Here is a 10,748-nt window from a genome sequence, read left to right on the forward strand (position 1 = left end):
AATTTGGCGGGCGCAACCCCCCGGGGCCGGCGCGCGCGGCGCGGCGGCAGTTTGCGCCAGCCTGTTTCCGCCACGAGCGGGGAGAAGGAGCGGCACCTTCGATATTATCTGCCGAGCCGTGTTTTCGGTGTGGGCAGTTGTGCCGAATTGCTTTGTGCAGATGGCGGTGTGTGGAGGTATTTTTTTTCCATTTTTCTTGTCAATCGGCAGCCGTTCATGGTTTTTTTCTGGATTACCTTTTTTTTGGTATTTACTTTATGGCATTGTGATTTAGTGTAGGGATAATGTTGTGTTTTTTTTTTTATTGGTCCGTTGTGCATATATATATATATATGTATCGTTTGTTGCTCCTTGGTGCACTCTCGTTTTTTTTCCTTTTGGCATAACTAAGTTGCTTTACAAATTTCCAAATATGACGACGTTTCTGTCCTGTGTGCGTACTGTCTACAATACGCAGAATGTGGACCGTTCTGTGTACTTAATTGTGAATTGCAGCGATGGAAAGCACATCGAGGTGCCCAAGGCAGTTGCTACCAAATGCAAGTTCATTGAACCGGTCGATGACGAAAGCATTGCAGAATTTGAGTATCCGGCAGCAGTTCTTGAAAACCTCGTCTGCTGGACAGAGAAGTATGGGATGGATGGTGTTGCAGAAAGCGAGATTGCGCGCCCTTGTATTTACCGAAACATTCTCCACGTGCTGAAGTCCAAGTGGGATGCAGGTTACTTCGAGTCGCGTGTAACGAATGATCTGGCCATTGGATTCTGCCTTCAGACAATCAACGCCGCTGAGAAGTACAATATGAAGGGTCTGGTTGATTTCCTCTGCGTCGGCTTGTGCTGCAAATTCCGGAGTGATGAAGAATCCGAACTCATTCACAAGTTGATGGGACTGCCAGAAACCGTCGAAATCACACCGGAGGACCTGGAAAGCGTGAACAGTCGCTATTCATGGTTTAATGAAGCCATTGAACCAGTAGTAAGGAAATAAGACATAATTAGAAGGCATTTTGTTGGGCTTTTTTTGCTCCACGATGGATAATTTTTTTGTTTACAAAAATTCTTTATGATTATTGATTTCTCTTGCTAAAGTTGGACGTGGTTTTTTTTTTTTCTTTCTTCTTAAAAAAAAAAAGAAAATAGAATGGGCAAGCCGGGAAAAAAGGCCGGGAAGGGGTTACTCCCACCCACGAATGTCAACCGTCGCGTTGATGCCAGCAAGACAAGCTTGCGCGACCAGAGGACTGTGAAGCGCCTGAAAATGTACACGTCTAAGATTGTTCGCGATGAAAAAGGACATATCATAAAAGGGAGTGTGCTGAAGGCGTCAGACCGTGTGGAACAGCAGATGGTCCGCGTTGCCCCCGATCGACGGTGGTTTGGTAACACTAGAGTTATCGGACAAGAAGCCCTGCAGAAGTTTCGAAAAGAGATGGGTGCCAAATATAGGGACCCTTACAGTGTTATTATTAAGCAGTCAAAACTTCCATTAAGTCTTCTTGAAACAGATGCCAAGGAGGAGGATGGTAGTATTCGAAAGCAGATGGAATGGGATAAGACTTTCGGTGACAAGGCAAGTCGAAAGCGGGTTCGCCTGGATTCAGTTGATATGGAGAACTTCGCAAAGAAGGCGGCGGTGCGTAGCGACGAGTATTCTACAGAAAAGAAAGAAACTGATCGTAACCTTGTAAAGAAGGGGGATGCAGTTCGTGACGATCGTTCAAAAAATCGTGGTCTCTTCAAGAAAGGTCAATCAAATCGCATTTGGAATGAACTCTACAAGGTGATTGACAGTTCTGACGTTGTCTTGTATGTATTGGATGCCAGAGATCCTTTGGGTACTCGTAGTCCTTTCATCGAGGAGTATATGCGCAAGGAGAAAAAATACAAGCATTTTATTTTCGTTTTGAACAAGTGCGATCTTATTCCCTTGTGGGCTACTGCACGATGGCTTCAAGTGCTGAGTAAAGACTATCCTACCGTGGCGTTTCACGCGAGTGTCAACCATCCATTTGGCAAAGGTAGCGTGATCTCTCTTCTACGGCAGTTTGCAAAACTACATAACGTTACGCATCGAGGGAGTAAGAGGACGAAGACACCTATTTCTGTGGGTGTGATTGGCTACCCTAATGTTGGGAAGAGTTCCTTGATCAACACGTTGCGGCGAAAATCCGTTTGCAAGGTTGCACCTATTCCGGGAGAGACAAAGGTTTGGCAGTACGTTGCTCTTACAAGGACTATTTTTCTTATTGACTGTCCTGGTGTTGTGTATGACCGAGAAACCAACAATGATGTTCAGGCGGTTCTCAAGGGTGTTGTGCGTGTGGAACGCTTGGGAAATGCCGATAAAACAGAAGTTGTCAACGCTGTCCTCGAGATTGTAAAGAGACAAGATATTGTTGCTACTTACGGTGTAACTGAATGGAGGGACGTAACTGATTTTCTCGAAAAACTGGCAAAGCTCCGGGGTAAACTTGTAACTGGTGGACTTCCTGACACTGAAGCGGCAGCGCGCATGGTTCTCTATGACTGGCAGCGGGGACGGATTCCATGGTTCAGTGCTCCATCTTTTGATTCAAATAAGCACTATCGCGACGCGTTGGAGTTGCCGGAGGAAAAACACATGAAGCTGATTGAGCATTGGGGGTCATTTAACATCGTAGATGGTGCCATGGATCGGAACAGTGATACTGACGACGAGGAGGGAAATGAGGAGGAAGAAGAGGTTTCTAAAGAGGAGCAGCCGGGGCAGAGCAATGTCGTTTCTGAAGAGGAACCCTACAAGGGAAGGAATGTCCATTCTCGCGTGAAAAAACCCAATGTCAACGCGACAGTTGCTACTTTTACCGCGGAACAGACCGCCCTGAAGAAGAAGGAGGAACGGAAGAAAAGGACAACTGAATCTACATCAGCCTCGGCTCGAACGTTTAAGGAAAGTAATGACGACGATCTGTGGAATCGTTTTCTTGAGGCGGCTAAGAAGTGAGTTTTAAGCGTTTAATACCCTTTGGCATGTGATCCTGTATGGTGATGAGATTGCTTTCACAACCCGAAACTGCACTCCTGAATGTCTTGCATTTCCTCTCTCTGTTGTTCTTCTTTCCTTTCGCTACATGATGATTCTAGGTGATGAAGTCAGGTGCTGGCAGTAGTGGTGGTAGTTAAATCTTGATGGCACGGGAGATATATCAAGGTGATTCTCTGTGTAGCGCCTTGTAGGTTGGGTTTTTTTTCTCTGGATTTGAGGTGTGTCCAATATATATGGAGGTGAGAGATATACGCATCTCTGATTGAAGTACCTGGGGAGGTTCACTGCTGGGAAACCGGTTCAGGCCGGTTCTGTCTGGATGCTATTAAATGCGTACATTGGGTTGGTTTAATTAAATAGCTGCATTTTCTTCCGTTTAAACCAAAAAAAAAGATATTTTTCTTTCTTGCTTTTAAAGCCTCATGTACGGCGACAGACCTCTGGATCATCCCCTGGGCTTCCTAGTTGCCTTTGGGGCCTTTTTGGTCCAGTTTGCGGTATTTGGTAGCATGAACTGCTTTGTCATATTTCTTGATGATATGATGCATGATGAAACCCTTGGGTATCCATCTCAGACGGAGTTGAGTTTTGGCACTTCGATTTCTGCGGGGCTTTCACCCGTCTTTGGCATTCTCTCGGGTTTTTTGTCGGATCGTGTGCACCCTCGCATACTGCTTTTAATCGCAATGGCCTCCGCTTTCGCAGCTATTTTGTTAATGACGTTTTGCGCCAAGACAGGGATTGGGGCATCGCTGTACTTTGCCGTCTTGATGTCGTTCAGCGCAGGTATGATGTTCACACCGACAGCAGCCGTTACTTCGACATGGTTTGACAAACACCGCGGCGCCGCTATTGGTTTTGTGATGTCTGGAGGGGGCTTCGGAAGTGTCATTTTCCCAATTTTTTGCGCCCCCTTCTTGAATGAGTATGGTTGGCGCATTACGTTCCGCCTTCTTATGGCGCTTATTGCATCTGGCGTCGTGGGTGCCTTGCTTGTGGAGAAGCGGTCTGAGAAATTTTCAGCGATGGAGAGAGATTCCGAAGCAGATAGTTTATCGATGGTGCAGCCGCCTACGGAGCCAATAACATTTCGTAATACCCGTCTACAGCCAAAGGAGGTGTTGCGATTTATCAGTACGCCAATGTTTATTGTTTCATTTTTATGTCAGGTCTTTTACTCTTTTGTTTTTTTTACATCCATTTACATTCCTGTTCCCATGGCCCTTGCTATGGGCAGAGAGGGAACAGTGTATCATGATGCCGAACGCATTGATTCGGGTGTTGCCGGGCGTGTCATGATCTGGTTTGGTATCGCACAGACAGTTGGCGCTATTGCAAGTGGATATGTTTCTGCTAGTTTGGGTTGTGAGGCCGTGTTCTGTCTGTGTTGCGCCTTAGCTGGTATTAGTAGTTGTTTGTTGGCCCTCACAAATACGTATATTCAACTATCGTTTGCTGTGGGGGTTCTTGCCTTTTTTTCCTCTGGTATGTTGGCAATTTACCCGTCAATTTTGGCGAGGATATTCCACGGAGCTAACATTGGGACTTCCATGTCGCTGGTTTTTCTTGGGGGATGCGTTGGTGGACTCGTGGCTCCCCCTGTTCAATCAGCAATGCAAGAAGCCATGAATGGTGATTACACATATGGATGTATCTTGTCCTGTGGTTCTGCTGTCATCGCTGCCTACATATGTTTTTTTTTCCAATGGAAAGACGCGTATGAAATGATGCCACTAAAACGATTAGAGGTAACGCTTTTTGACAGTATTTAGCGAATTAAGCCTTACAATATCACGGAGAGCGGAAATGGCGAGTGGTGTAGATCAACAAAAATATTATAGTGCTCTCTCCACCCTTTCAATATATATATATATATATATATATATATATATTCAAAATAATAATTTGGTTTTCTTTTGCAAGTTCCTCTTTTCGAATGCATACTGCTTTTCTCTCGCGCAGCATGCTTCGTTTATTGTAAGTGTATAACCCTTTTATTAATTCCTTTCCCTCTTTCGTCAATACTTAAGCGGACTTGATTGTAGCAGAAGTCATAGAAAAGGTGGTTTGCCAGAATGGGGCTCAGGAAGGTCCTTGCCAAACCGTTCGTTGCGGTTGTAGCTTCGATGAGCAGACGCATCGAACGCATGGATGAGCCGCTGAAACGGCACATTGAGGAACATGAGGGGTCTGGTGAGGATCTGTGCGCCAGTGTTTGGCACGAGTACTGGTCATACCAGAAGGCACTCCTCAAGTATCGCCAGGAGAGGCTTATGAGCGAGCTGCTGTATCTCTCTGGTGGGAAGATATCAATGGCGACCGCGGGCATCAAAGACATTATTTTACTTTCCCGCGCCCTCACAAAATGTTTATTTCTATTTCTCATCTTCGCCATCATAGGGCGACGTTCCGTGTTTCCTGCGCTAGAACCCACATCGGTCTTCGTAGAGGAGGTCAAAACCAACTGGCAACCGAACTACAAACGCGGGTTGCTGATTCAGGAACTGAGCTGGTAGCCAATAGCCACTTCAGTCAGGAGAAGATCCAGTAAGTAATGCAGGCGCCGTTGAAAAAAGAAAAATCAGCGATTTCCGCCAAGAGTAGCAACCAGAGAGTTCAGCAACAAATCAATCAACGTCGTTGTCATCACTTCTTACTTAAGAACAACAAAAAACGCAATACATCTCGAGTTAAATGGAAAATAAAAATACCGACAATATGATGGTTTTCCCTTTACCATTTCTTAAAAAGAAAATAAAAAAGGTTCTCTACAAAGCAAATAGGTATGCGTCGCTTTGTTTCCAAGTTTGCTGCTGGTCTTCCGGCACGCTTTGCCTCCACGGCCCCTCCTGCGGGTGGCGCGGCTGCAAAAGCGGGTGGCGTGGCGGCGGCGGCAGCTGCAACAGCAGCTGCAGGGGCGACAGGATCGACGGGAGGAGCAGCTGCAGCAGCAGCAGCAGCGGGAGCAACTGGATCGGCTGCTGCCGGACAGAAGTCTTTCTTCAAAGCCACCGAGATGATCGGCTATGTGCACTCGATTGATGGCACCATTGCCACGCTTATCCCGGCCCCTGGTAACCCCGGTGTGGCGTACAACACCATCATTCAGATCCAGGTGAGCCCGACGACGTTTGCCGCCGGCCTGGTGTTTAACCTGGAGAAGGACGGGCGCATCGGCATCATCCTTATGGACAACATCACGGAGGTGCAGTCCGGACAGAAGGTGATGGCGACAGGCCAACTGCTGCACATCCCGGTGGGCGCGGGTGTGCTCGGCAAGGTTGTGAACCCACTGGGACACGAGGTTCCCGTCGGTCTGTTCACACGCAGCCGCCCGCTGCTGGAGCAGACGGTGGGCAAGGTGGATGCTGGCGCCCCGAACATTGTGTCGCGCTCCCCTGTGAACTATAATCTGCTGACCGGCTTCAAGGCGGTCGACACCATGATTCCCATCGGTCGCGGCCAGCGTGAGCTGATCGTTGGTGATCGACAGACTGGCAAGACGTCCATCGCTGTCTCGACTATCATCAATCAGGTCCGCATCAACCAGCAGATTCTGTCGAAGAACGCGGTCATCTCCATCTATGTCTCCATCGGGCAGCGTTGCTCCAACGTGGCACGCATCCACCGTCTCCTTCAGTCGTATGGTGCGTTGAGGTACACGACTGTCATGGCGGCCACTGCCGCAGAACCCGCAGGTCTGCAGTACCTTGCCCCTTACGCCGGCGTGACCATGGGCGAGTACTTCATGAACCGCGGTCGCCACTGTCTGTGTGTGTATGACGACCTTTCAAAGCAGGCCGTTGCGTATCGTCAGATCTCGCTGCTGCTGCGCCGCCCACCAGGTCGCGAGGCGTACCCCGGTGACGTCTTCTACCTCCACTCGCGTCTCCTGGAGCGTGCTGCCATGCTTTCACCTGGCAAGGGTGGCGGCTCCGTGACGGCTCTCCCCATTGTGGAGACGCTTTCCAATGATGTGACAGCATATATCGTGACGAATGTGATTTCGATCACTGACGGACAGATCTACCTCGACACGAAGCTGTTCACTGGCGGCCAGCGACCTGCGGTGAACATTGGTCTCTCTGTGTCGCGTGTCGGCTCGTCCGCGCAGAACGTGGCAATGAAGGGTGTCGCGGGCAAGCTGAAGGGTATCCTGGCAGAGTACCGCAAATTGGCCGCCGACTCCGTTGGTGGGCAGCAGGTGCAGACAATCCCCATGATCCGCGGTGCACGTTTCGTTGCGCTCTTCAACCAGAAGCAGCCGTCGTATTTCATGAGCGCAATTGTGTCGCTGTATGCGTGCCTGAACGGCTACCTGGATGATGTGAAGGTGCACTACGTGAAGTTCTACGAGTACCTTTTGGTGCACAAGGATCTGAGCATCATGTATGGCTCCGCGAAGAACAAGTTTTTCTACATGTATCTCCAAGAGCTGAACTACATTATCCGCTTCTTTACGCTGAACAGCCCGATCCTGCACGGCGAGGTTGAGGAGATGCTGAAGCAGCACACACAGTTATTCCTGCAGCACTACCAGTCCAAGATGAACGCCATCAAGAGCGAGAAGGAAGTGAAGGCACTGAAGAACCTTCTGTATTCTTGCAAGCGTGTGGTTTAGTCGCGGTGTTTGTGAGTTCCTCGTCTGTGTTGTGGCACATGTTGAAAAAAAAGGGTTGTATAGCAATTGCACAGGGTTTTGGCGTTTCTAGTGAAATTGCCCCAAAGAGAGCGGTTTGTTGTAGGCTGTAGGTAATGGTATACACTGCGTGAAAGTTGTGGGGGTGACAGGTGATCGTTTTTTTTTTCTGGTGAAAAGCCCGTTGTTTTTATTGCTTGTCTTTACTGGTACTTTTTGTCTTCCCTCTTCATGCATTTGATGTGTTGTCAGTGGGGTAGGAAAACGAATGTCTAAGATATCGTCAAGAGGGTGGTGCTACGCGCGGTGCGGACCGATCGGCAGTGTTTTAAAGCAAACTACCTTTGACGTTGTAGCAAAAAAGGATGATGTTGTGGTAGAAATGCTGCAGGCGCCGTTGCACCGGAGCGATGCTGCTGTGGTAAACGGAACAGCGTTGGGCCGTAAGCGGCTGGCGCTCTCTGGCTTTCCGAGAGTGGGCGGCTCAGAGGGCGTCGGGAAAGTTGTTGCTCGGGGTATCTCAAAAACAATCAAGGAGGGGGATACAGTGTGGGTGGCGCCGGTACACGGGACGTGGGCGACGCGGGTTGCGGTGGATCATAACATGGTCCACAAGATCGACCCAAAGCATATCCCTATTGCGGTGAATGCGTCTAATTACATAGTTGCGCAACACCTCCTCAATGGCTACACAGCTTTGCGGAAGGGACAGATTGTCGTTCAGAATGGCGGCAGCAGTGTGACCTCACTTGCCGTTGCTGCATTGGCGAAATCGCACGGTGTGAAAGTTTTGACGGCTTGTACTCCCGGTCAGCGCTTTAATGCTGCCAAGGAGCGCCACGCGAAGTATGGCAGCGAGGNACGGTGTGAAAGTTTTGACGGCTTGTACTCCCGGTCAGCGCTTTAATGCTGCCAAGGAGCGCCACGCGAAGTATGGCAGCGAGGTCTTCGAGTATAATGGAAAGGGTTTTCGTGCAATGCGACAGGCGATGGGGAACGTTGGAGCGGCGCTTTACTTAAACGGTGTTGGCGGTCGCCAGTTTGACACGTTCCTCGGATTACTTGGGAGTGGGGGGCATGTGGTGTCATACGGTGCACAAAATGGTGTGGGCATGATGATATCGGGATCAAATCTTATCTATAACGAGGTGACGATGCAAGGATTTTTTCTGCCCTCATTCCTTGCGGGTCTTTCATACAGCGAGCGACAGACAAAATTAGACTTCGTGCTTCAGCAGCTTTTATCTGCCGGGTTCAGCTACCCTACATCATCGGCCGCGTCTCTTGATGAACTGCCAAGAGTGTGGGACGACGCCTTTGTGCATGGTGGAAAGAAGGGTGTGGTTATTATAGGCAAGTAAGATGCGCACAGTAAGCAAAGAGATTGGGAAAGGTTTCCGTTTTTCTTTGTTTAGCAAGTGATGCTTCTTTTCATTTGGGTGGGAACGGGTTTGAGACGAAGAGAGGGGAGGGGAGGGGAGAGGGCTGTAGTGTAAAGGGACGCGGGTAGTGTTTTAGGGAGTGTGCTCATAGTGGCCAGTGGAGCTCCACTGGTGCCGCCGTTGCATCGTGTCTTGGCACTAGCGGTTCTGCGGTGGCGCTGCTGAACCCTTTTTGGCTGCTGGGCGATTGATGTGTAGCAGAAAACTGTGACACCAAAGGAGTATTGAGCATAGTGTGTATGTTTGTGTCTGTCTGTGCGATGACCCATAGAATGCAACAAGGGAAATACAGCCCGTGCACTGTGCTCGTCTCTTGACAGCAGTGAATTCGTTTCTGCAAAAATTAATCATTCTATATAGACTGTTTTGGTCTTGCGTTTGACATATATGTGTGTGTCTGTGCGCAGGAGCTCCATCGGTCTTTTTTCACCCTTTTATTTCAACTTCCTCATGGCGTTTGAACTGTTTTGCTGTTCGTCGTAGTGAGGGGTATTGCCACACACCATGCCGCCCCTGGACGGTAGCAAAGCTGCCATGCACGTCGATGCCCGTACCGTGCTTGATGATATACAACGCACAGGGCAGCTCATAGAGGAGCTCCGCCGGTTGAAGAAGTACGGTGGAAGTCGCATGGAGCTGCAACGACTCAAGGATGAGATCAGTAGGCTAAGGACCACCCAGTTAAGCCTCTTTGAAGCCAACAAAATCAATGCCGCTCCCTGTGTGCGGTCTGAACCTCCCCCAGCATCAACTCGTAGTGATGGTCTGATGGTGACTCCACGATCGCACACTGGCCAACGCCTCGAAGAGTCAAGAAGACCTTCATTGAAGGTTTTAAAGTCACTTGCTACACATTGCTCAGGTCAAAGGGCAACGGAACAGCGAATCAGCCAAGCCACCCCGAGACACAGCACGCAATATAGATCCTCCGCGCCTTCAACGGACAAGCAAGAACGATCGTCCGGCACCGATAGAGAGGAGTACAGAAAATACTGCTCTGTCGCCTTTGCTGTTGTTTTGGCCGAGGCTCACACGCGACGCGAGATTATTCATAAATGCGAGAAACGGCGGATGAAGCTCATGGGACTTTTTAGAGAGGGACGAATTCTAATCTCATCTTCACAGCCCAGTGCAATCCAGACCCACGAAGATAACGATATACCCCGCTTCGCCTCAAAAAGTGAAGCAAAGGAAACAACCATTTCTCCCCCATACGGCACACTAAACCACCACTCATATTCCATACCAGATAATGTCATTGCGTCCCGCCACCAACTGCGTTACACTTGCAGCGAAGAAAGGAGAGGTAGGGGAGATAACTTTGATCACGGAAACGGGGGTGAACCCTCGCGCCAAGCAGAAGAGGCTGATATTGAGGCTAAGACGGAGACTAAACGTAAGGCTCAGGAGGAGGCTGAAGCCAAACGTAAGGCTCAGGAGGAGGCCGAGGCTAGGCGTGAGGCTGAGGAGGAGGCCGAGGCTAAACGTAAGGCTCAGGAGGAGGCCGAGGCTAGGCGTGAGGCTGAGGCGGAGGCCGAGGCTAAACGTAAGGCTCAGGAGGAGGCCGAGGCTAAGCGTAAGGCTGCGGAGGAGGCCGAGGCTAAACGTAGGGCTGAGGAGGAGGCCGAGGCTAAACGTA

The 10,748-nt window shown here is 49.5% G+C and overlaps 8 protein-coding genes across 8 annotated transcripts; all 8 read left to right on the forward strand.

The window, feature by feature from the left end:
* Nucleotides 1–412: 412 nt before the first annotated feature.
* DQ04_06031000 (hypothetical protein) lies at nucleotides 413–991 on the forward strand (the record flags this gene model as incomplete). The annotated part of the gene is made up of 1 exon (XM_009314494.1): nucleotides 413–991. The coding sequence occupies one exon, from the start codon at nucleotides 413–415 to the stop codon at nucleotides 989–991; it is 579 nt and encodes a 192-aa protein (XP_009312769.1).
* A 153-nt stretch (nucleotides 992–1,144) lies between these two features.
* DQ04_06031010 (putative GTPase) lies at nucleotides 1,145–2,986 on the forward strand (the record flags this gene model as incomplete). The annotated part of the gene is made up of 1 exon (XM_009314495.1): nucleotides 1,145–2,986. The coding sequence occupies one exon, from the start codon at nucleotides 1,145–1,147 to the stop codon at nucleotides 2,984–2,986; it is 1,842 nt and encodes a 613-aa protein (XP_009312770.1).
* Nucleotides 2,987–3,450: 464 nt separating this feature from the next.
* DQ04_06031020 (putative transporter) lies at nucleotides 3,451–4,800 on the forward strand (the record flags this gene model as incomplete). Its single annotated transcript, XM_009314496.1, has 1 exon — nucleotides 3,451–4,800. One exon carries the CDS (start codon nucleotides 3,451–3,453, stop codon nucleotides 4,798–4,800), a length of 1,350 nt encoding a protein of 449 aa, XP_009312771.1.
* A 303-nt stretch (nucleotides 4,801–5,103) lies between these two features.
* DQ04_06031030 (hypothetical protein) lies at nucleotides 5,104–5,544 on the forward strand (the record flags this gene model as incomplete). The annotated part of the gene is made up of 1 exon (XM_009314497.1): nucleotides 5,104–5,544. The coding sequence occupies one exon, from the start codon at nucleotides 5,104–5,106 to the stop codon at nucleotides 5,542–5,544; it is 441 nt and encodes a 146-aa protein (XP_009312772.1).
* A 269-nt stretch (nucleotides 5,545–5,813) lies between these two features.
* Nucleotides 5,814–7,649, forward strand: DQ04_06031040 (putative ATPase alpha subunit; the record flags this gene model as incomplete). Its single annotated transcript, XM_009314498.1, has 1 exon — nucleotides 5,814–7,649. One exon carries the CDS (start codon nucleotides 5,814–5,816, stop codon nucleotides 7,647–7,649), a length of 1,836 nt encoding a protein of 611 aa, XP_009312773.1.
* Nucleotides 7,650–7,935: 286 nt separating this feature from the next.
* Nucleotides 7,936–8,574, forward strand: DQ04_06031050 (putative nuclear receptor binding factor; the record flags this gene model as incomplete). Its single annotated transcript, XM_009314499.1, has 1 exon — nucleotides 7,936–8,574. One exon carries the CDS (start codon nucleotides 7,936–7,938, stop codon nucleotides 8,572–8,574), a length of 639 nt encoding a protein of 212 aa, XP_009312774.1.
* Nucleotides 8,575–8,644: 70 nt separating this feature from the next.
* DQ04_06031060 (nuclear receptor binding factor) lies at nucleotides 8,645–9,028 on the forward strand (the record flags this gene model as incomplete). Its single annotated transcript, XM_009314500.1, has 1 exon — nucleotides 8,645–9,028. The coding sequence occupies one exon, from the start codon at nucleotides 8,645–8,647 to the stop codon at nucleotides 9,026–9,028; it is 384 nt and encodes a 127-aa protein (XP_009312775.1).
* A 585-nt stretch (nucleotides 9,029–9,613) lies between these two features.
* On the forward strand, nucleotides 9,614–10,748 carry DQ04_06031070 (kinetoplast DNA-associated protein; the record flags this gene model as incomplete). Its single annotated transcript, XM_009314501.1, has 1 exon — nucleotides 9,614–10,748. A coding segment is annotated over one exon (1,135 nt), but the record flags the coding sequence as incomplete, so codon positions are not given.

Source organism: Trypanosoma grayi (genome assembly GCF_000691245.1).
Source record: "Trypanosoma grayi strain ANR4 Tgr_603_V1, whole genome shotgun sequence".
Taxonomy (NCBI): domain Eukaryota; phylum Euglenozoa; class Kinetoplastea; order Trypanosomatida; family Trypanosomatidae; genus Trypanosoma; species Trypanosoma grayi.